General features: G+C 46.5%; 1 protein-coding gene across 9 annotated transcripts in view; it reads right to left on the reverse strand.

Moving 5' to 3' along the window:
* KLHL25 (kelch like family member 25) overlaps positions 1-23,963 on the reverse strand; it is a 116,536-nt gene that overhangs the window by 24,473 nt on the left and 68,100 nt on the right. Inside the window, exon 1 of one of the 9 annotated variants that reach the window (XM_044444971.1) lies at positions 2,868-2,989. The exons of 7 other annotated variants lie outside the window; for them this stretch is intronic. In XM_044444971.1, coding sequence (XP_044300906.1) covers positions 2,868-2,970 — 103 coding nt within the window. In that variant the 5' untranslated portion in view covers positions 2,971-2,989. Of the gene's footprint in view, positions 1-2,867; positions 2,990-23,963 lie in introns of those variants that run through there. One more of the 9 variants, XM_044444968.1, reaches the window with a different exon arrangement.

Genomic DNA, 23,963 nt, shown 5'->3' on the forward strand with positions numbered 1-23,963 from the left:
AGCATCTCCTGTAAACCCAGGTTCAATCTAGAGCAAAATGGGTTACCCAGACCACATTACAGTACTGCTTCCCTGTTCATTTCCAGACCCAGATACCAATTTATTCCTTGCAGCAGGGTGGACAGAAGATAGACTTCCAAATGTTTTGGACTTCAACTCCCAGAAAGAGCCTGGAACAGCATCCTCAGGGAGCACTTTACTCCACATATTCCTGCCTGCTGTCTAAGATCATCAACAGAGGCCCTCCTATGAATTTAAGGGGGAGGCTGCAAGAAGGGCCTTTTCTGTGGTGGCACCCCAATTGTTGAATGCTCTGTCATGGGAGATTCATCAGGCTGGTTGAGCTTCAGGAGCCTAACAAAAACTTTTATTTTTCATCGTACCTATGGTACTACTTAAGTCATCTATGCTAACTGCACTGATTTTAATATATTAATGTTTTTACTTGACTACATATATTTTTTTATCCTGTTTATGTATTATGATATTTTAATTGTACCATTTTATGTAATGCAGTTTTTTGGGACCTTTGCACATCATGGAAGAAACTTAGGGCTGTGGGTTTGTTGGCATTCAGCTCAAGCGCAAAAAAGCCATAGTAGGCAGCTTTTTGAGAATGCTTTGATTTTAACAATCATATGTTTTTAGCTCGCATGACTGCAAATAAGATTTAGAGGGTGTGAGTGACATCTTGTAAAAACTCTGCTCAACAAGAGTTCCAATGGTTAAGGAAGGGACAGTTTCAAGCAGTCCATGCTGTCCAATAACTAGCAGAATTAATCAGAATTAAAAATGCATTAGCAGCTGCGAAAAATAATGGCAAGAAGGCCTATCTGCCTCCTTTGCATACGTTTGTAGTCTATAAGCTATACAGTTTGCCTTTGTGCAGAATTTAGACTTTCCTTTTTTCATGGGCAAGGTATAAATGGCCAGAGAAAGATCAAAAGAAAAGGAACAGAGTTTAGTGTTTCTTCTCACTGATCATCATTTTAAAATAAAGTGTACAGATTTTGTAAGAAGGCTGTTATTAGATCTATCAGGCTTCTCCATGGCCATGCTGGCTAGGGACAATGAATGTGTGTGATAGTCCAACATGGTTGTGAAGGTAAGGTTGACTAGATAGGCCAAAAAAAGGGATTAAAAAGGAATCCTTTGCAATACAAAGATGGGTGGAGGGAAAGAGTCTTCTGAGCACACAATGGAGGCTCAAGATTTTTTTTAAGGCGGATTGACCCAATTATCTTTTTAAGAAAATGGATACCCAAAAGCCCAGCAGGGAAGGATTAGAGGGTTGACTCTGCTGCAAAAGCAGTTTTTCTTTCAATTTTGCCACCAAGCTGTTAAAGGGAAAGTTCTATGGTCCTTAGGAAGGACAAACATCAAAAAGGGCAGCCAAAATAGCAAGTGATTGTGTCTAAATTGACTTGGGAACAGCTGCTTCTGCTCACAAAGGCAGACCCTTAAGAACCGCGTGGTTCTGAAGGTGCCACTTTCCGAATTTCCTTTTACCAGCGTGGTGCCCAGAGAGAGAAAGAAGCATTGTTTGCTGCTGCAGCAGCTGAATTTTAAGCAGGGTTTTAAAAGGACTGGATGTGATAAGCAAGTTCAGCGATGCTCTTATTCAAACAGTGATATTGAGACTTTTGTATTAAAAGCATTCAGAACATTATTTTAGGTTACTACACTGCCTTGGCATATGCAAGCCACACTGGAGCTTCCAATTATTGGGGTTCCACGGAGAATAATCTTTGATCTAGGTCACCCCAATGGATTCTTCAACCCTCTACCAGCTTATGTGACTACATCTCAAATGAATAGGACAATAGGAAAACCGGCTAAGAATCATCTGGATTTTACAGCTTTGTCTAAGCACAGCAGACAAAGACAAGATCAGGAGAGAGTCTCATGTACCAATATGAGACGGGGAACAAAATTTACTGTGGGAAAGCAGCAATCCATGAACCTAATTAAGGCTCCTCTGAGCATTCAATTATACTCCTGAGACCAGGGAAATCAAAAAAGGGGAGCCTGGATTATTTTATAAACCCATGCAGCGAGCAGTTCTCCCTTTAAAACCACAAGTACGCATCTTAACAAATCGATAAAGTAGCAAATCTTCTTCAATAGCCTACATTTCCTCTCAAAATGTATTTGCAGCCTCTGACTGAAGAAAGAGACGTTCACTTAAAAGGAAAAAGAAGCACTTAACAAGCATGCCTGGTGCAGTGCGAATGAACCCTGGGGCTTGTTCCATAAAAACGTACTTTCTCACACACATCACTACTAAAAGAAAAAGATAAAAAGTGGGGAGGGGGGGATGAAAGATGCTCCCTTCCAGAATTCCCTAGAAAAAAAAATTCACTACCAAAAGTTTTGCACGGATGCATCATAAAACACCAGGTACAGAGGTATACCTGGTTGTGTTTTTAGTTTTCTAAGTCAAACCAGCAGTATTTTGCGCGCGGGTGCAGGATGCGAATCAAGTCTTCTGGATTTTAAAGCTTGGTCCGAGTTCGCAGGCAGAGCCACCTTAACTTCGGGTGAACTATCAGAAGAACTCACTCCTGGAAGGAGCGACCCCGGTCTAAGACGGCCCCGGCCATCCGGTGCCTCCCAAAGGACTTCCCCGCATCTCTTCCCTGCCTTCCAGCACGGACCGCCTCCAGCACGCAGGGCGCTCCGAGCACCGCCGCCTCTCCCGAGCTCTCTGCCCCCTCCGCGCCGCCTGCCCTCGAGGAGCCCGGCTTCTCCCGCCGCTCCTGTTCCTTGCCCGCCTGCAGCCCTTTGTGCCTTGGCTCCCCTGAGCGACCGGGTCACGCGCGCACGCCAGAGCCGCAGCCTGCACCCCGCACGGCCGGAGCACCCACCTCCCGCTCTCCCCCGGGCGGCGACTCGCCTCTGCTCCCGTCCCGATCGGCGCCGCCTGGCTCTCCCGCTCGGCTTCGCGGCAAGCCGCTCACATGACACCATGTATGTAACAAGGGAGCTCGAAAGTAACCAGCTTCCCCAAACAAGAGGCAGAAAAAGACGCCGACGGAGCAAGCAGCCAATCCAAAAGAAGGGGAGCATTGTGACGGAGGCGGCAGCCGCACCAATCGATGGGTCTTCTGGAAGGGCTGGGGGCGGGGAGAAAGAAAGGCGGGGACTGCAGGTAAGGTGGGCCAATCCTGAGCAGGGTGCTTGATTTAGGATTGGGCTGCAACTCCCTGGGGGCGGGAGGAACAGAGACCGCAGCCTGATTTCTTAAAGGGACACGCGCCTCTCAGTAAGAAGAAAGGGTTTTCGGTGAAGCGTGGGCGTCAAGATCGTTGCAGCGGCTGACTTCGGACGGGGGATTCACTCGACCCTAAAGTAGTGCCCTCCGTGAACGACGAGCAATCTTAAGTTGCTTTCAGTTAACGCCCATCAGGTTTTAATTAGCTCCTGCCCAAACCAGCTCCTAAACACGTGTAACAGCATTGCCTCAATCTTTCACACGTTTAGACACAAAAAAGGCCCTACGGTATGCAAGACCCCCCCTGACCCGCCGCCGCCTTCTTTCTAAACAGGCATACGATTTCGCTTTAATATCGCTGCTTATTTTTCTTGTCCATTTCCGTTGTTTGCTCTGCCCTTTGCAATTTTGATTGTAAGCTTCTTTGGGCAGGGACCATTCCGTTTATTTATTTATATCCCGCTTTGGAACGTATAGTTCCACCTCCAAGAAGGCAATATATATAAGAGGAATGTGGAGTCGGGACATAAAACCTTCGATTCCGACTCCTTTGTTTATATATCAATATAGGAAATAAACTAATTATTTATTTCTTATATTGATTGAAATCACTCAACCTACAAGGCATTTCCTCAGTGCCAACGTGAATCATCAGGCTACTCTTTAGAACATAACCTGTTAAAGTCTAAAGGCTGTAGCAATGCCATTGCGGCTTTTTTATTTTATTTATTAAAGAAATTTTAAATATTCAGTAACATTAAATATTAAACTTAGAAAATTGGTCAATTCAGGTTATTTTTTTATCAAACATTGTCAGATGTAAAGAATCTTGGTCATCGTGTTTGGCCTCCAGGAGATTTCTGATCTTTCTTTAGCCCTGAAGTAGATGGAATGTTTTTATTGCTGTCCTTCTCATTCACAGCTTCTAACACTTCGGGATGAAAACACTGCAAGTGTCTTTTAAAACTGTTACAATCAGTTCAGCACAGGATCACAAGGATGGTAGCTAGATTTTGAGCAGCAGGGAGGAGGGGAATGCTGCATGAGATGAGATTGAGGGAGCAGGATCCAAGGGGATCTAGTGGCTGACAGGTGTGCGAAGGTGTGGCACATGGTAGAGAGTCATGACCTGTTCTCCCTTGTGGTGGAGGGAAGGATGCAGTCCAATGGGGCAAAGCTCAAGGGACCAGGCTCCAGGTTGGCTCTCAGGAAGTACTTCCTGACGGTTAGGACCCCTGGGATATGGGATGGACTTCCCAAGGGAGGAGATTGAGGCCCCGGCAGTGAGGGTGTTCAAGGAAAGACTGGACAACCACATATGAGCAGAGCTGGCTGGAGCTGAGGGGTCAGACTATATGCCCTGGGAGGACCCTTTTGACTCACTGTGTTTCTGTGTTTCTAAATTTGATACTCTTGTAGGTACCTTTTTATCAGAACCACAAAACTTCTAATTTTTGCAACACATGCTTTTTACAATCAGCTTCTTCTATAATACACTGACACACTTACTATTTCTCATCTGTTATAGTAAAGTGTTAAAAAACAGCCAACTTTGTTGACACTTTTTTGCCATTGTGAATTTTTTCATGGAGTGCGTCTTTCACTAATATACGAGAGTAAGATAGATCCTGAAAATATAACCTGAAAAAATAGATTAATCAAATGATTATCTGTGAAATAGGAAATTTTATCATATTATTTATATTACAATTTAATTTTTTTTAGGAGTCAGGGTTGGCATATTTTACCAACTCCAATTCCAGTAACCCAAGACTCCACAGCACTGATATATAATCACTATAAAAACACATTCTAAAAATATAAAATAGCTAAAAATGATACAATGAAATACACTGGAATAAAACATTTCAGAGCAATTATCCCATGGAGTGTGTGTGTGTGCATGCATGTTGCTATGTATGAACATGCACCTGTGTGTGTCATTGTGTGTTTTCTTGTGCTTATCAACTTGTCTGCTCCTGCATGTGTGTTTCTGTGTTGCTGTGTGTGTCGCCACACATGAATGCATGTGTGTGTGCTGTTTTCACGCACTGCTGTGTGTGAGTGCATGCATGAGTATGTGTGTGGGGGCTCTGTGTGTTGTCATGTGTCTGTGTGCATGTGTTGTCATGCACACGTGTGCTCATGTTGCAGTGAATGCCTGTGTGCATTTGTCACTGTTGCTGGCACATGTGCACATGCTTTTTGTTTGGGTGTGCCTGTGTCACCTGTGCATAGCCGCCACTATGCATGCATGTTTGTCTTGCCATGAGAGTGTTCATGGGCCTGCACAGCCACAGCCACACATGTGCATGTGCATGCAAATACACAGTGGAACATATGCATGCTGTGAACTGCTTTGGTCACACCATATGGAAAAAGAAGCATGCACAGAAAGGGGTCACTTGAACCCAGCTACACAGGCGTTCTTTGTCTTTAAGCCAGACTTGGCCAGATGGCCCTTCAGGCACAGCAGGCATGGGTAACTTTGGCCCTCCAGCGATTCCTGGGCTGCACCATCCTTCTTGTAGCTCAAGAACATCTGGAGGGTGACAAGTCCCCCCCCCCCCAGAAAGAAAGGATGGCTTCAAATCGAGGACTGTCCTTGGACAGCCCTTTATAGAGAGGACTGTCCTTTGTAAAATGCAACATACTTGCATTCTAAATACAATCAACAGGGCTTTCTTGGTGGTGGTTTCCAGCTGTGGAAAGCTGCATCCCAGATACTGATGCCAGTCTCAGATTAAGGCATTTAAAATTATATGACATCACTCAGTCTGCCTTTCTCATTACAATTGTAATTAACATTATTATTGCTATCTTTCATTATGGTTGATAGCTTTATTGCCATGCATTAGATTTTTGCAGAACGCATAATTTATTTATATTCTGTGCTACCTGGTTATGGAATGTATTGTGATAAAGGATAGCATAGAAATGTTTCCAATACAGAAATGACTCTGGAAAGCAGTTGAAGAACTGGAACTATCAAATACACAAAAGACACCTGGACAGAAAGTCACTGCATTGCAAAAGTTCATTAGCAGAGCTACACAAAATGACAAGGAAGGGTACGCATGCAAATAACATGGTGTAGAGTTTAGAGTCTTGCACTGGGTCACAGGAGATCCACATTCTAGTCCCTGCATGGAGATGAAGCTGATGGGATGGTCACTAGTGCTCAACCCCAGAAGGTTGTTGTGTGGATAAAACGGAAAGAGAGGAGAGGAGACTCTTTGAGGAAAGTTGGGCTAGATATGTAACAAAGAACAGTTCAAATCCAATGAATGTGTGTTTGTTGAGGGTAAAGTTGTGGCAGAGGGAAGCCGTTCAGGCAGGGGGGTCCATGCCTATACCTTTCTCCCTGTCTTTAAGACTCTCCCTACCCTGCTTGGCTTAAATAAGCCTTATGATGAGAGGCTGAAAGAACTGGGGTTGTTCAGCCTCGGAAAAAAGAAGACTACAAGGTGGCATGATAGCCCTCCACAGGGACCTCAAAGGCTGACACACAGAAGAAGGAAAAGACCTCCTCTCACTCATTCCAGACCGTAGAACATGGAGTAACAAACTTAAGCTACAGCGTAACAGGTGCAGGCCAGACACAAGGAAGAACTCCCGATGGTAAGAGCAACACGACAGTGGAGCCAGTTGCTGAGTGAGGTTGTATGCTCTTCAGCACGAGACAGCAGACAGGCCTGTATTTGAAGGTCTGACCAACCCAAGCCTCATTGAAATAAAGAGTGGACCAGAAGAAGGCAAAACAGAAGGGCCTTCAAGTTGCCCATCAGCTCTTGGCCCTTTGGCAGCAGAGGGAACAGGCACCCGCACCCCCTCCCTCTCTGAAGCTGCTTTTAAGCAATGAGGATGCTTTCTTGGGAAGAGCCCTGGTTGGGCACTTGCTGAGGGCTCAGATCCCAGCAGGGGCTCATCAGCATCAGCCCCCTGGAGTTTCTCCCCCCCCCCCCCCCCCCGTCCTCGATGTCTCAATCTGCTTGTTGATCCACCTCTTCCTCTGGCCTAGAGACCGGCAGTGGCAGGAGGTGCTGCAGGCTCCTTTTCCCTCTGCCGGTCAAGTAGCCAAGGGATGGCAATGACAAGACAAAATGAGGAACAACTGGTTGTGAGAAGGTGGTCTCATGGAGGGAAGGAGCCCACTGAGTGTGTCTTGCCCAAGGATCCTCCAGAACTTGGAACCAGGCCTGGAAATAGCCCTCTTGGGACAGAAAAGTTCACCAGCATCTTATTTATTTATTTGTTTATTTGTTTATTTAGCAGACTTATATGCCGCCCATTCGCCTCAGCCTTGGGGTAGCTTACAACATAAATAAATTTCATCAATACAATAAAATACAGTTGGAGACATCCTGGCCAAAGTTGTTAAAATCAATAAATAAAATCAACAATTAAAATGACATTTAAATAAAAAGGTCTTGGCCTGGCGCCAGAAAGCAAATAACGATGGTGCCAGGTGGAGCACATTCTGAGGAGCACATTCTGTGCTCCTCAGAGTGGAGCACATTCTGAGGAGCTCCACTCTGAGGAGCACATTCCATAGATTGGGCGCCACCACAGAGAAAGCCCTCCTCCGGGTACCTACCCCCCTAAATGTCCTTCACGGAGAGCTCCCGGAGAAGGGCCTCTGCCACTGATCTCAAGGGGTGGGAGGTCACGTATGGACGTAAGGGCTATTTTAGGTAACCAGGTCCCAAGCTGTTAAGGGCCTTATAGGTGATAACCAACACCTTGAATTGGGCCCGGATTTCAATGGGGAGCCAGTGAAGCTGACAGAGGACTGGAGTTATGTGAGCACAACGCCCAGTCCCCGTCAGCAACCTGGCAGCTCTATTTTGAACCAATTGAAGTATCCGGACTGTCTTCAAGGCAGCCCCATGTAAAGCGCGTCACAGAAGTCTAGTCAGGAAGTTACCAATGCGTGAGTCACTGTCTCCAGGCAGTTGTTCTCCAGATAGGGACGCAGCTGGTGAATCCGGCTGAAAGAAAGCGCTCCTCACCACTGCTGTTACTTTAGCTTCCAGCAAAAGCTCTGGATTGAGGAGCACTCCCAAGCTGTGGACCTTGTCCTTAAGAGGGAGTGCAACCCCATTCAGGACAAGGTCAAGGTCCCCTTCCTCGAAGCCCGACCCGCCTACCAACAAGACCTCCATCTTGTCTGGATTGAGCTTTAGTTTATTGGCCCTCATCCAGTCCATTACCTTGGCCAGGCACCGGTTCAGTATAGCCACTGCCTCACCTGGATTGATTGAAAATGAGAGGTAGAGCTGGGTATCATCAGCGTACTGATGATTCCGCAGCCCACATCTCCTAATGACCTCTCCCAGTGGTTTCAAGTAGATGTTAAATAGCAAGAGGGACAAAATGGATCCCTGTGGAACTCCATGGTATAGCTGCCATGGCTCAGAGCCATAGTCCCCCAGCACCACCTTCTGGAATTGGCCATTGCGATAGGAGCGGAACCACTGCAAAGCAGTGCCTCCTACTCCCAGTCTCGCCAGCCTATCCAGAAGGAGACCATGGTCGATGGTATCGAAAGCCACTGAGAGGTCCAGGAGGACCAACAGGGATGCATTCCCCCTGTCTCTCTCCCTGCACAGGTGACCCAGGCAGATTCAGTACCATACCCGGGTCTGAAGCCGGACTGAAATGGGTCCAGATAATCAGTTTCATCCAAGAGTGCTTGGAGTTGTCCTGCCACCACCCGCTCCAACACCTTGCCCAAAAATGGGATGTTGACCACCGGTCTATAATTGGTGGCCATCTCTGGATCCAGGGATGCCTTCTTTAGGACTGGTCGGACTACCGCCTCCTTTAAAGGGGCAGGTACCCGGCCATCCCTCAGAGAGGCGTTGACAACCTCCAGGATCCAGGTCCCTATCCTGTGCTTGGCGTTGTTAAGTAACCAAGATGGGCAAGGGTCCAATAGGAAGGTGGTGGGATGTACTTGTCCAAGCACCTTGTCCACATCATCAGGCCGCAATAACTGAAACACATCCAACAAGCTAGGAGCAGATGGCAACATTGGTTCCTCCCCTGAAGGCTCTGAATTACTAGTGGAGTCCAGCTCATGACAAATCTGAGCAATTTTCTCCTTAAAATGCTTGGCAAAGTCATCACAGTGGGCCGTCGAGGGCGGTACAGGGTCTTTCTTGGGGCCAGGATGAACCAGGCCTTGTACCACCCAAAAAAGCTCCACCGGACGGCATTGTGAGGAGGCAATGGAAGCAGGGAAGAATTTCTTTTTCGCCGCCCTCACTGCCACAGCATAGGCTTGATAATGAGCTCTCAAGTGTGTTTGGTCAGATTCATCCCGTGATTTCCTCCACCTACGCTCTAGACGTCTCCCACCCTGCTTCATTGCCCGTAATTCTGGTGTATACCAAGGGGAAGAATGGGCTCTGCCCGGCAGGAGAGGGCGCTTGGGAGCGATCGTGTCAATAGCCCTGGTCATTTCCCCATTCCATAGTTCGACCAGAGCCTCGACAGGAGCACCAGTCTTGTCAACTGGGAATTCCCCCAGGGCCTTCAGGAATCCATCCGGATCCATCCGGCTCCAGGGGTGGACCAACACAATCGGGTCCGCACCCTTACAGAGGGAAAGGCCGCTCTCGAGCTCAAACCTCATGAGGAAGTGATCTGACCATGACAGGGGAGTCAGACACAACTTCCTTACCCTCAGATCAGCCTCTTCTTGCCCCGTTGAGAAAACCAGATCCAGAGTGTGTCCACGTTCATGGGTCAGGCCGGAGACATGTTGAGACAGCCCCATGGCCACCATGGAGGCCATGAAGTCCTGAGCCGCCCCAGTCAGAACCGTCTCGGCATGGAGATTGAAGTCCCCCAGGACCAACATCTTAGTGGTTCTTCAACTGCTCTTAGACAATATTTCCTGATAACAAACTTTTGATTCGGGGCCACAGGGTAGAAAGCTCCTTCCCGGGGAGCTGGATAGCGCTTTCCTTAGCGCAACCTCTCTGCAGGTGCTTGCCATAAATCCCCTGTTCATGCATCCCAAGGAAATAGAAAATGGCCTGGATCAGCCAGAGTTTGTTGAGCAAGGACTTTGCCTTATGGGGAGCTATTTGAAACTGCTCTCAGAATTAGCAATGGCTGCATTTATATTCCTTGATGGGTCTTCTATAGCCTGGTGTAGCTGGACTGCAGAGCATGAGAAACCACTCCAGTTCTTTGGGGCTTTTACGTGATGTCATCCTTTACTGGATGCTCCAGGAGGAGGGTGGGTTGCACAGTGGTTTCCTTTGTTCTTCCTCTTTTCTGTTTCCTCATGAGCTCTGCTCATTATATTATGTCACACTGGGTTGCAAGCCGCCTCAGAAGAGGCTGCATCCTGGAAGGTGGCAGGTATGAACCTAACTCAGCTGGTGAGTGTGGACAGGGCTGCATCCAAAATGGGGGTCCCCAGGAAAGGTGAGGGAGGTTTCAGCATGCTTGGAGGAAGGGAAACACGGAAAGAGCCCTCTCCACTCCTGCCCAAACAGCTCAATCAAGGCTGGGGCTGTGGGCAGACACAGCAGACTGAACACCTGTGTGGGGCCGGGATGGAAAACTGGGGAGGATGGAACGGAGTATCCTGCAAGAGGGCATAGCTGGCCAAGGGCATGTTCACATTGCCAAACGTCACTGCACGTGCATCTGCATGTATGTGAGTGTTGCTGTGCAGGCACAGGTGTTTCTGTGGGTCACCTTCCTGCACATGCCTGTTGATGCACCAATGCATGCTCATCCGTGTCTGGGTGGCCCAGTTGCTACACCTATGAGTGTGTTGCTTTGCAGGAGTGCATGTGCATTCCATGTGTGTGTCACTGTATATGTGTGTGCATGTGATGCCTCACAGTGACAAGCACACACTCTTGTACATGTGTATGTTGCTGTGCATTGTGTGTGCATAGACAGGTTGACACTCACAGCACCAGTGATACACACACCTGCTCTTGCAATGGCTCGTGCACACGCTCCACTACATGTGCATTCCTCATACATGTGCAGTCATCATCGGTCATACATGTGCAAGTTATTGCAGGTGGCTGTTTATCTTTCCAAAGTTGTAATATCAATTTTTCCGCTTTTTTTCCTAATGGTGTGGTTTGATTTTGTATTGCACTGTGTGTATGTATAGAGAGAGAAAGAGGGAGAGAAGTATGGGACAGAAATGGGTCTGGGGAGAAATGATGAGATAAAGGTGTGATTAGGGGAGAAACAGTGAGGAAAGGAGTGGGGGAGAGAGTTAGCAAGGCTCAAGGCTGGCCAAGGAGAAAATAAGATCAGAGGGGAAAGGTTCTTGTGGATGGAAGATTTGTCAGGCCAAGGAGCCCTCTTCCTGTGTCACCCCTGCCCAAGCCTCTATGCACACTGTCTCTCCTCCGTCCCCCTTCATCAAGCAGGCCCTTCTGCAGCCTTTATGGGGCCAGCCATATTTCCTCTGGGAGCCATTTTGTCCCCTGCAGTTTCCACAAACAGGGTCTGCAAAGAAAAGTGCCGGGGTGGGTGCATGTTGTTTGGAAGTGTTCAGAAGCAGTAGCAAATTTTGCAGGAAGCATAAGGATGAAATAAACAAACTGGAACTTAAATCATCCCACCCTGGTTCCTCCTCCTCTGCGCTGCTGGGCAAGATGAGAATGGAATCTGCCCAAGAGTATTTGGCCCTCCCAATTCTACTTAAAAGGAGCTGTTGCGGCAGAGCCTGAAATTGGTTCTGGGAGCAAAGAAACATGCCCATGACTCCATGGTGACACACATGATCAGGCAGATCCCCTGGGGGAATCGGTTTACATGAAACACGAGAACAAGCACACAGGGTCACACGGCTGCACTCTGTGGATCAGTGGCACAGATGGGATGAGGTGGAGGTGGAACAGGAAGGAGATGGATCTGGGGAGGGAGCCAAGGGGACCGGAAACAAAAAAGTAGGCAAGCCAGCAAAAGCCCCTGGGCACAGGAGGAGAAACCCATGATTCCTGTGAGGTGGAGGGACAAAACCCCATGCAAATACGGCTTATTCATCTCATGCACAGCATTCAAACCCAAGGCTGGGAACCAAGGGCAGCCTCTCTTCCATGCTGCTCTTCCAGCAAATCAAAAGAATCAGCCAGGCTGGGTATTTTTCTGGACTGCCAGCACCTATTACTTGGATAGATTTCTGAATATATTTCTGCAAATTATGCCTGCAGGGGTTTTGGCTTTCCTGCAAGAAGAAAGGGATTTTCTCAGCTGGAGAGAGCCCTCTAGCGCAGACGGGGGGAAGGACCTATAAAGTCACTGTTTACTGGGGGTTTCATAGCCGAGCCTGTGCTCTAGGAATGCTGATCAAGGACACATCTCCACTTCCTTTCAAATTCATGCCTGCTATGATTCTTTTCCTCCTGTACTGTGGCTACAGCCCTAAACACACTTGCTGAGAAGCAACATAAGCCATTGAAAATAAACTTGCTGGAGAAGGCAGTAAGATTTTTTATTTTCTTCAGACGAAATTGGCTGAAACAACATCAAATCACACACACATACTCTATAAAATAAAATCTAGCCATTTTTGAGGCTCAGGCATCCTCATGTGCATTCCTACAGAAGAATCCTTTGCATGCTGACTTAAAGACATTCAGTGGAGTTAAGGGCACTTAAGTGGGCACAGGTTTGAAGCCTTGAAGCCTTGGGCATCTTCAGATGGAAAGGCAGGATATAAATATAAATAAATAAATGTCCCTAACAAATATGGTACGGTGATGTGTTTCCACTGGCCCAGTTGCTCTTAGTAAACAAACATCATCTTCTCCAGTCTAGTCTCAACTGCGTGTTTTCATACCAGATGTTAGTTCTGGTACTATTTTGCAAACTAACACAAATCAGAAGATGGAGCAGCCTTGGATGCGCATGAGGCAATTAACATGCAGGAGGGCGTTTTGCCCTTCCCTACCCACTGATCCCCCCAAATCCATCCATGACACTACTCCCACAGCAATGAACTGGGCTTCGTTCTGGCTTTGGAATCCTGCTGGAAATATAGAAGGGATGCTCTCTGCTTGAAGTCAGTTTGCCAATGAAGTAGTCGTAGCTGGGGAGTAGCAATCGGAAGGGCTCGTGTGATTTGCGATTAGGTCCTGTAGGAAGTAAGAATAGCTACAGACCTCTTGGCTGTTCTAGCAGGTTTTTTTTCTTAAGTTGGGGTGGAGAACATGTGACCCTTCCAGAATCCAGAGCTCCCCAGAATGCTGCCCATCCTATGCTTTCCTTTGAGAAGCATGTGGCAGAAGCAGCAGGAAGACCCATGTTCCTCCTATGGGACACATGGGATCCACTGCCCCTCCCGAACTGCCACCTGAGGTGGAGCATTCGCCCCACTTCATGCAACAGCTGGCCACCCTGACTATTTTCGGGCTGTCCTCTGAAGGTCTATGCTGTCATTATTTTGTCAGCCCAGGATCATCTAATAAAGCTGATTAGTGGGAGATTCAGGATGAGAAAAGGAGATACTTCTTTACACAGCACGTGACTAAGCTATAGCATTCCTCTATTCTGCTTTGGAATAGAGTGCCATATGAATGGTATTAAGATGTAACAATGGCTACTCATTTCAATGACTTTAACAGAGGATTAGGCAAATTCATGGAAAACAGCTGGACAGTGAAGAAAGCTGACAAGGAGAAAATTGATGCATTCTGAACATAGTGTTGGAGGAAAGCTTTGGGCCAACAGAAAGGTGAACAAGGGGGTCCTAGGACAATCAAGCCAGAACTTGCCCTAGAAGCAAAAAAATATGGAAGTGAGGCTGTTGACTCATTGGAGGAAAGAATCAAGCTAGGGAAGGCAAAAGCAGAAAAGGAAGGTCAAATATGAGAAGGGTCGAGTCCACAAAAGAAGTCACAGTCTTGAGTTGCCAAGAGTTGAGCAGGCCTGTCAAGGAGGGGACTTTTGGAGAACAACTCAACAGCAAGTAACAACAACAAAGCTACCAAGAGTCCCAGTGGCTGCACGCTGCCTCCAATATCAGAAGCACCAGCTGGAGAGGATGACGGACAATGGCATCCAGGTGCCACCTGTGGATTTCCCATGAGCAGCTCGTCGGACACCATGTGAACAAAACGCTTGAGCAGATCTAGCATGGCTCTCCTTATATTCTTATATGAATTTGAGCTTGGCTTAGGAAAGGTGCCCAGCTAGCATGAGGTCATCATATTTATTTATTTTATTTATTAAAACATTTATATGCCGCCCCATTTGCCGAAGCCTCGGGGTGGCTTACAACATAATAAAAAATTACAATAGTAACAATATAAAATATAAAATAACAATATAAAATAAATAACAATATAAAAGAAGTTGCCCTGGCCAGATAAATGAGCAAATACTGTTAACAATTAAAATGACGCTTAAATAAAAAGGTCTTCATATGCCCCTCTTGCTTTCAGGCTATCCTGCCTGAGATAATCCAGGTGATTTGTGGCTTTCCTTTTGGCCTGTGTGGGATTAGCACAAGGAGAAGCTGGTGCACCTGCGACCATGATGAGCCTGCCCGACATCCCAGTGGTTTTTCATCTAGCAGGATCTTAAGGCAGGATGTGCAAATGCTCCCAGCCTCCTCAGCCACTCCTAGATACACAGCTCAAGGGGAGGTTTGGGGGATCCTTTGTGTTTTTAGGGGGGTGTAAAACTCTCTGCTTCTGATAAGGCTGGATTCATTAGTACAGGGCTTTTGTCATATGGTGGCCTTACCCTAGGTGCCTACAAGGAAGCCCCAGCTACCATGCAATTGTTCTTATGGCTTCATTTTTTAAAATTAACATGTGCATGCTTTGAATGTTTGTTTATTTTTAACTTTTAACCCCCCCAGAGAACCTCAGCTATTGGGCAGTATAAAGATGAAATAAATAGAAATAAATATTAGTAATCCTCCCCCTCCCCACCTCTCACCCGTACACCTTTAACTGATCTCCTTGGTTTGCATTTAATTATAAGGTGCTACCTCCTCAGGAGCTGTCCAGGGCATGGGAACCAGCAGAAGATGGTGGATAATGAAACGGTCTTTTCACATTGTTCACACATTAGCTGCTTTGTCAGCCTGGGAAGAACTCTTTTGTTAAAGCGTTGTTATTAAACAGAGAAAGGAACCAGTCATTAAGGATGCTGCAGTGAGAGCACTTGTGAGGGTCAAGGGAAAGATTACAGGGAGGTTTGGGCTGTACGCTGCCATTCAACTAATTTAGTTAGTGAACAAAAGGCATGCATGTACATCAGCGGCGTGTACCTTTCCTCCCATTCTTTCACGTACATGCTGCTCAAATGGAATATATAATTTGCCATGCCTGCTTTGCCATCATAGGCCTTTTGAAAATGCAACCTTACTGCAGATTTATTGTACCCATCTTAAAGCTCAGAGAAGGCATCTCAGTGTAGGACATTGCCAAGAGGTTTGGCTGTGTTTGCCAACATGGCTGCCACTTGGGTACAAATATTTTTTGCATTGTTTGTCTTGCTACTTTAAAAAGCACACACCTGCTATATATGCCCCAGGCCCTGAAAGATAAGCTGTCTGCTCGCAAGCAAAAGAGGCACTAAATCCAACTGCATTTTGCTCTTTTTCTGGGGCTGAAAACAAGTTTTGGCCTTAAGTGCTAACATGCTCTGGAGTGCATGCTACAAGGCTAATTTCCATTGCTGCCGCCACCTGTCAGTCGTTAATTTTATTTCCAAGGCATTTCCCGCATGAAATAGAATTGTGCAGAACCAAGTTCCTGCCTGGAGTTATTGCTGTTTCTCAGCTGGCCGGGAGGTGCCGCTGCAGCTCTGCACTTGGGCATCCGATAGTGGCGCTTGGCTCTGCTGTTACTATGGCAACGCGTTTACCGATGGAAGCCTCGAGGTGCTTTGTTTTGGGGGAGTCCCTCCTCCTGCCCCTTCCTTGCCACGAGTCAATTAGGGCGTCTGCTTCCTAGAATGAGATCTGTCAATGATATGCAGCTGCCAGACAGAGAGCATATGGGGCAGACGTGGGTGCATTGCACTCTCTGATGGGAGAGGCTTTGGAAAGGAAGGGAACCTGAGCTGAGCATGACAATTGGCACCCTGCTTACGCAGGAAATTGCTCCACTAAAGCGGTAGATTTGGTCAGGGCAAATGGCCAACCACAGCGTCTGGATAAAGTGATGTGAGGCACGGAGCTTCCCTGACTCTTGTGCAGAAGTTGCCAGCAAGGGATCTACAGTGGCATTGCTGCCTGTTCCCTCTGAAACCCCCATGCCTCCCCAGTGGTCCTCTTCTCATTGCCTTTCTTCAGCTGCACAGTGTAAAAGGAAGGCCACTTTCAAGGGCTGCTGTCTGATTAAAGAAAGCTTAGTTCCTTCCAGGTGTATTAGCTGTTACTGTGATGAATGGATTAAATTCGGGGCAGAGAGCCCGGTATGAATGGATTTCATACAGTACAAGGTGAGAGTTGCTACCATCTTAGAAGCTGCTAAAGAGGAGCTTGCAATGAGGTGTCGGCCAAATGCCTCAACATCTCCACACACAGAGGAGGCATACCCTTATGTGTGAAGTAGAAGGAGGGACACCTCTTTTAAGGGGGCGGGTGCAGCCTTTTCTTTTGCAAGTCCTTGCCTTTTCAGAAATTAAAATAAATACACTTCCATCCTTCTACATGGCTGAATTGGAGGTGTACATTTAACTGATCAAAAGAGTTTTCATTGATTACTTTTGCTAATTAACTGACTACACATTATGGCCAATATATAGTCTCATTCATGGGTGGAGCTAGGGGTAGGGAGGGTTTCTTGTTGTAATGGGTGATGGCTCCCCCAAACACTGACCATCCCATCTGCCAGTAAGCTGAATGCTTTGTGGAGTAATGCTTACAGTAGTAAGTTTGTTACGCTTGGAAGCTTGGGACCTCCATCCTAGACCAAATGGGTTTTGACAGCTACTGCCTAGGCCTGCAGACACCCTTACTGGGGAAGGAACTTGAGCAGGTGCCAGTGGGACAACTGCAGGCACTCTTCCAGGGCACTGGTTATGGGATTAAGTTAGCCTTGTTGTCCATATTGATGACTATGCTTGAGAGAGGGACAAGAGGGAAGTAAATCTATTAATTCTACTTGCTTATTGTAGTTTTCAGTCAGCCACAATGGATCAGATCCTTAGAACAGTTTATACCAGGGGTCTCAAACTCAACTTACCTGGGGGCCGCTGGAAGTAGAGTCTGGGTGAGGCTGGGCCGCATCAAGTATTCCACAAAAAAAGGATTTCAAGTATTCCAAAAAAAGTACAACTGATCCAATCTTCTCAATCTTTACTAATAATAATTCAGAACATGAACGGTTCTTCAGAACATAGGCTTCTCTTACTTCCTCCTACTCCTTGCTGCCAGAGACCTGACAGTGCTTCCTCTTACGCAGCTGAGCCACATTTGGCTTGAAGGAGGAAGCAACTGAGACCCTCAGTATGGCTTGAAGATGCTCATCAGTAAGTTTGGACCTGAACTTTGACTTATTAAAGTTCATGGTGGAGAAGAGCTTTTCACACAGATAGGTGCTCCCAAAAAGGCACATGGTCTGCTTGAACATCCTGGAAAGCTCAGGGAAGGTAAGGGGCAATTTTCTCAAAAATTGTCCAAGCTTGTCTGCTTTTCCACTCACCTCCCTGAACTTGGCTTTGAGTTCAGAATTGCACTGCAGGTCAATTAGCCCCATTTGAAGCAGGTGGGGGGGGCATCTTCCACATCAAAGGAGAAGGGGTCAGCAAAAATTTGAAAAGTGGCTCTGTGTGTCTTGAAATCTGCAAACTTGTGATCAAATTCTTCCTGTAGCTTTACAATGGCATCAGCATACTTCTCACTGCTGAATGGTGTGCCAGAATCCATGAGTGCCTTGCATGCTGGGAAATGGCAGAGGTTTGTCTGAGAAAGCTGGGCTTTCCATAACACAAGCTTAGAGGGAACATTGCACCCAGGGTAACGACTCATGCAGGTGCGTGTGAGAAAAATGCGCGGGCCGCTCTATCACTAAACTTTGATATCAAGTGGGGGCCACAAAATATCATCCCACGGGCTGCTATTGGCCCGCGGGCCACGAGTTTGAGACCCCTGGTTTATACATATCATAAATAAAAGGAATAAAATACAGAAGAAGGTGGTGAGATTGAAAGGGGCAGAGCAGGGGAGGGAGGAGCACCCTATATAAGTGGCAAAAAGACAGAAAAGGGATTGTCCTACTCACTTATGCTTCTGGACCACCAACCAGGGTTGCCCTTTCAAGAAAAAAGCCATGTTAAAATTTGCCCTACATTTTCATATTCCAGTAGATATGTATAGCCGTACATTTAGAAATTACTCTAAACAGCCATCCAATCTCACCACAGTGGCCAGATGACTCTTGTCCCTACCCAGTTTGTTGTCAAGGTGCTAACTGTTGATAGACAACTTTGAGGCTCCTTCTCTCCTGGCTACTTCTGGTTCTTAATCTTTGAACCTTCAACTAGAGGATTGCCCTCTGTTAAGAAGCACACATGGCTAATCTCCCTTTGGTCACTACCACACCCACTCCTATTACCTTTTAACACTGAAAATAACATCTTCAGACTGAAAAAGCAGCACAGCTGAGGGGCAGTGTGGTATAGTGGCTAAGTGTGGGACTGGGACTCAGGAGATCTGGGTCCCAGTCCCCACTTAGCCATGGAATACATGGCTTTGGGTGATTTTGGGCCAGTCACAGCTCAACCTACCTCACAGGGCTGCTGTTGTGAGGATAAGATTGAGAGGAAGAGAATTATAAGCTGCAACAGAAAGAAAGGTGGGATATAAATAAATACTAAGACCAACTATCTGATCCCAGCAGAGATAACAAACCATAGTTAATAACCCAACAACAAACCAAAGGTTCTCTCCATGGGATGTTTTTGGTTTAAAAACCATGGCTTGTTAGAGTAACTGGTTTCAAGCAACATGGCAACCTATGTGCCACCATCTGGGGCAAGGGCGGCTGATTAACAGGGTAGAGGCACCGGGATCCAGGCAGACAGGGCATGGCAAGAGCAAGTCCAGTACATAGTCCAAGGTCAAGCTGGAGGTTGATATACTAGGCAAATCCATAGAGGTGGGTAGCATAGTCCAAAGTGAACCAAGGGTCAGAGAACCGAGGAAGGCAGGCACAGGGCAGGAACAAGGCCCCAGGAGGCACTGAGGCCCACCCACAACCCTTGTTGCTGAGGCCACATCTGAAGGGAAGAGCCAGTTCTTATATAGCTCTTCCCTCAGGGCCCCCACGTTGTGCTCGTAACATCCCAGGTGGCTGCGATTGACTGTGGACCTGGTCCTGCAACCACCAGGGCTGCTATTCTGGTCTCTGGCCAGAAGAGGGAGCCCTGGTGCTGCCTCAGAACCTCACTATGTTTCCAGAACAACCCATGTTTAAACAGCAACACATACTCAGCCCTTGCGAGTGAGTTATCTCTGACTGACCAAGTCAGTAAGTGCATGGTGGAAGTAAGATTGCAGGGAAGGGTAATCATGATTAGCTGCTGTTTCACCATGCGGGCATTCTTAAAAATCTTACTGACTTCTTACAGGGACAATGAGGATTGACATCATACCTCAGTGCATGTAAACCCCCCACCCAACATTGCTGCCTGACTTCCGGCTATTACATAACCACGAGTGATGCTGATAGAAAGAGAAAATTGAGAGCATCCTTTGTTGGGTGTGCCTGCTCTATCTATCATTACATCATTCTCCTCCTCCTCAATCTTATCCCCATGACAACAACCCTGTGAAGTTGGTTTGACTGAGAGTCTGTGACTGGCTCAAATTCATCCAGTTGACTGCATGACTGAGTGGGGACTAGAACTCAGATCTCCTGAGTCCCATGCTCTTAACCACTACACCATACTGCCTTTGGAAGTGCTTCTGACAAGAGGGTGTCCCAAGGTGTAGGATGCAGAATGGATGGAGATGCATCATGGGCTGTTGGGCTTCCTTATGCTCCATGGCTGGCTTGTGTGGGATCCATTCAGAGCTATAGTGTGTCTGCCTCCGGGAGTTTTCTTTGCTTTTTTGTTTTTTGGGGCTGACACCATCTTTCAGAAAAAAAGCAGTTATTTCCACCTGAAATAAGGATGGATCAGAAAGATGGTGTATCCCTGCCATGGTGTCGTCTGAACTTTTAAGGAGATGTCCACGGAGCTGAGCCCACTTTGGGGATGGGCATGTAGTGTTCAGCACCACGGGCAGCTCCTTTAAAGTTCAGACTAGAGTCCACACATTGGTTCCCTGACGTTGGAACCTCCAGCTTCCACTGGTCATTTCCCTTCAGAAAATCCTGAGGTCAGATCCACCACTCCTGGATTCCCCATCTGGCCCATGGGTGTTCCTAAAAGGGCCACAGCCCCTTTCCCCTGGCTCCAACCCTTTCCTGCAGTCACCAATAATCTGGTAGTTTCCTGGATGTTGCACCATTTTCTTCCCCACTCCAAAAGCTTGAAAGGATTCTCCCAAGGCTTCATTAATGGCAGGATGAAGTTTGTGCCCTGCCAGCCACTGGAGTGTGGGCCCAGGAGTTTCTCTGAAATGGAAGGCGGCCTTCAGGCTGAAAGAAGTTGCAACATCATTGTTATGAGAGCTTGCCAGATGGGAGACAGAGGGAGCAGACAGGATAATGACTGGTAAGGGTAACAGGCCAAAAATTATATCTACCTACACTTTGCTGCCATATGGAAGCAATTGGTTGCTCCCAAAGTGCCCAAGTAGCATCAGGTGCCTCTCAACTTAAACAGATAAGGATCGCGGTTCTCTCTGCCCCTGCTATAAGAGGCTGAAACCCCTTCCTAGTGCTTATGTAGCTACCGGAATCAGAAGCTTAAACTAAAACACACTGGTATTCTTTTGTATTTTCAGCCTCGTACTTTTTGCCTTTGGGGCCATCCCCATTGCGTTCAGTCCTGCCCTCCACTGAAATATGGCCACCAAGAATTTCTTTGAAATAGAATTTAGCTCTCAGGCTGACAGAATTTCTCCACCCTTCTCTTACAACCTGCTTCATTTAATGCATTTTGCTTCTACCCATGAGCCAAAGCTCTTTGGGTGGTTGATGAAATTTGAAAGTTTAAAGCACAACAATATAATAAGCATTATAAAAGCCCATAAACAGCTGTAAGCACGATAAAGCCAAAGTTTAAAAAAACCTGAATAAAGCAGTTGCCAGCCATAGATTGTATCAATGTTCTTCACTGATGCGCCAATGCCCCTTTTTATCTTTCCAAACAAAACTCTTCTCATGCTGAAGGCACTTGTCCATGAAATCTCAGATAGAAGATCAACATATCCCACTGATAAAAGTTTTCCTCCACTATGAGCATTTGAACAGTTTTTCTCCATCTCTTCTGTGACTGAAGCAATAATAATATTGAGATGGGTTTCTCTCCAGCTTGAATTTACACATTGATTTCAATATTCTCTCTGTTTGAAATACTTCTTACACTGATTCCATTGAGATGGTCTTCCTTCAGCTTTATTTTCCTGGTTCCATTTCAAAGATTTCATCAAGCTAAGGCTCCTTGTGCCTTAAAAATGCTCAGTTTCTCTTCTGCAGGTTACCCTGATGCATGTTCGAGTTGGCCCTTTTCGCATACTCCAATAATTCATTCTTTTTATCTCCTGTTACCATTCTCTGATGTTCACTGAAGTATGAATTTGATGGTTAGTTTTCCTCTGAGAGAAGACATTCATCATAGCCACCCCCCCGCATATGCATATAATCAGAAACAGAGTCTGGTGTGCAGTGATACCTTCCAGTAAATGTGCAGAAAGAGGGCTCCATATCCCGGTGGAATTTGGGATAATCGCATGTTTAGGACTTTCTGCAGCCTTTTATATTCAGGTTGTCTCCTCATTGGCCACTTTTTTTTGAGGTAAAGTATGCCCATGGTTTATGTGTTTATATGGGTTTTATGTAACTGTTATTGTTATATTGCACATTAAGGTGGTTATTATAATTAGGGTAGTTATGTGGTATTTTAATTTGTGCCTTTATTCCACTTTATGTGCAGCACTTTGGAATAAAATGCTATATATAAAATATTATCATTATAATTATTATCATTATTTCTCTTTAGACTCTCAGAGCACTGGGTTCTTGTAAGGTTGCCTTATTTATTGGATTTATATCCCACCTTGTTTCCACTTGCAAGGAGCTCAGAGTGGCTTACACAGTCCTGCCCATTTCATCCTCACAACAACCCTGTGCAGAAGGCTAGGCTGAGAGTCCAGTGTGCTTTAGGACTGAGTGGGGAACAGAACCCAAATTTCTCCAAGCCCCAGGTGAGCATCTGTGACATCGGTGCTTGCACATTGCTGGCTGACCCTGTGACAATGACAACATCATCCTCATCTTGCATTTATAATGTAATGCAATAATGTAACATTATTATTTCATTGCAAGTAGTATTACATTGCATTTATAGCCATTTTCCCAGTTGGGAAGATCCAAAGGTGGCTTACATAGCTCCACTTTAGCCACACAACCACCACCCTGTGAGGCAGGTTGGATTGAGAGCAAGTGACTGGTCCAAAGCTTGGCTGACCCAGAGCACTAATGCTTTAGCCACCTCACCACACTGTCTCTCATTGCCATTCAGTGTGCATGGCTGAGGCATCCGATCTACTCCTGTGCTCCACCTAGGTATTCCTTATTCTCACTGCTTCTGTTGGTCTTGTACTCATTAACTTCCCATGCCACCAGTTTGGCCCAGTAACACACAACTAGAAGAAAAGATGGAAATACACTACAAGAGTAGCTTTGGTCATACTTTGCCCAGGATAAAGCTTCTTTTTCCTTAAGACCATCCTTTGAAGCCCTGATGGGCTCATTAGTGCCTTTAATGATTAGGCAGAAGATGACCTGTTTTCACCATGGTGGTGTCCATTTTATGGAATTCAGTCTTTGAAAATATGCACTCAGTGCTGATGGTGTTTCATTTTCCCCAGCTTACTTTATGTTGACCTTTCCATCTCTATTACTGTACTTTCAGCATGAATCCTACAAACCAAAGGAGATTTAATTGTGTAGTAAATATGACGGTTTATTCATTCATACATCCTGCACAACAATGGGAACTCTACCTCCATTTTTCAGGAATGAGGACTTCCTGAGCTGTAGGCCCAATCCAACTTGCCTAATCCCCTGAAGACACCCCCCAACTCCATCGTGTCATGTGGTACCCATGGGGATGATGTCCAAAGCAAGGGAATCAGTGGGTGGCACCAGGAATGGCTGCTTCCTTTAGCACTGGCCAGATCCTCTCTTCTGCACTGAGAAAGGCATGGAACTCCATGCATTGCTCAGCACAGAGAAAAGATACCCTGGACAGGGTCAGGTCAGTGAGGATGGCCACATCCAGGGACATCATCTGGCACATGGTGGTCTGGTGTGGTGGGGAAATCCACCCACACTCTGATCTAGTTCTGCATCCCTGCCTGAGAAAGTGCAAGACATCCCCACAATATTCTGGTCTTATCCCTTCAAGAAGGTTGTGTCATGGTGGGCATATTGTCAGTATTTCTCCAGGAGCAGCTCTCCCCATCCACTCTCCCTGACCTTCTGGCCCCCTGTGCCCGTCGGTCATGCTTTGAAAGCCTTGCTACTGAGAGAGTCAACAGCATGGGCTCCCCAGCCTCTGGTTCATTTCATTATCCGCAGTGTGCTCTGTGCTTAATTAAAAGCAGAGGCGTCCCTTTCCCCCT

The sequence above is a fragment of the Varanus komodoensis genome, unplaced genomic scaffold, assembly GCF_004798865.1.
Source record: "Varanus komodoensis strain SLA01 unplaced genomic scaffold, ASM479886v1 scaffold46_3, whole genome shotgun sequence".
NCBI lineage: Eukaryota > Metazoa > Chordata > Lepidosauria > Squamata > Varanidae > Varanus > Varanus komodoensis.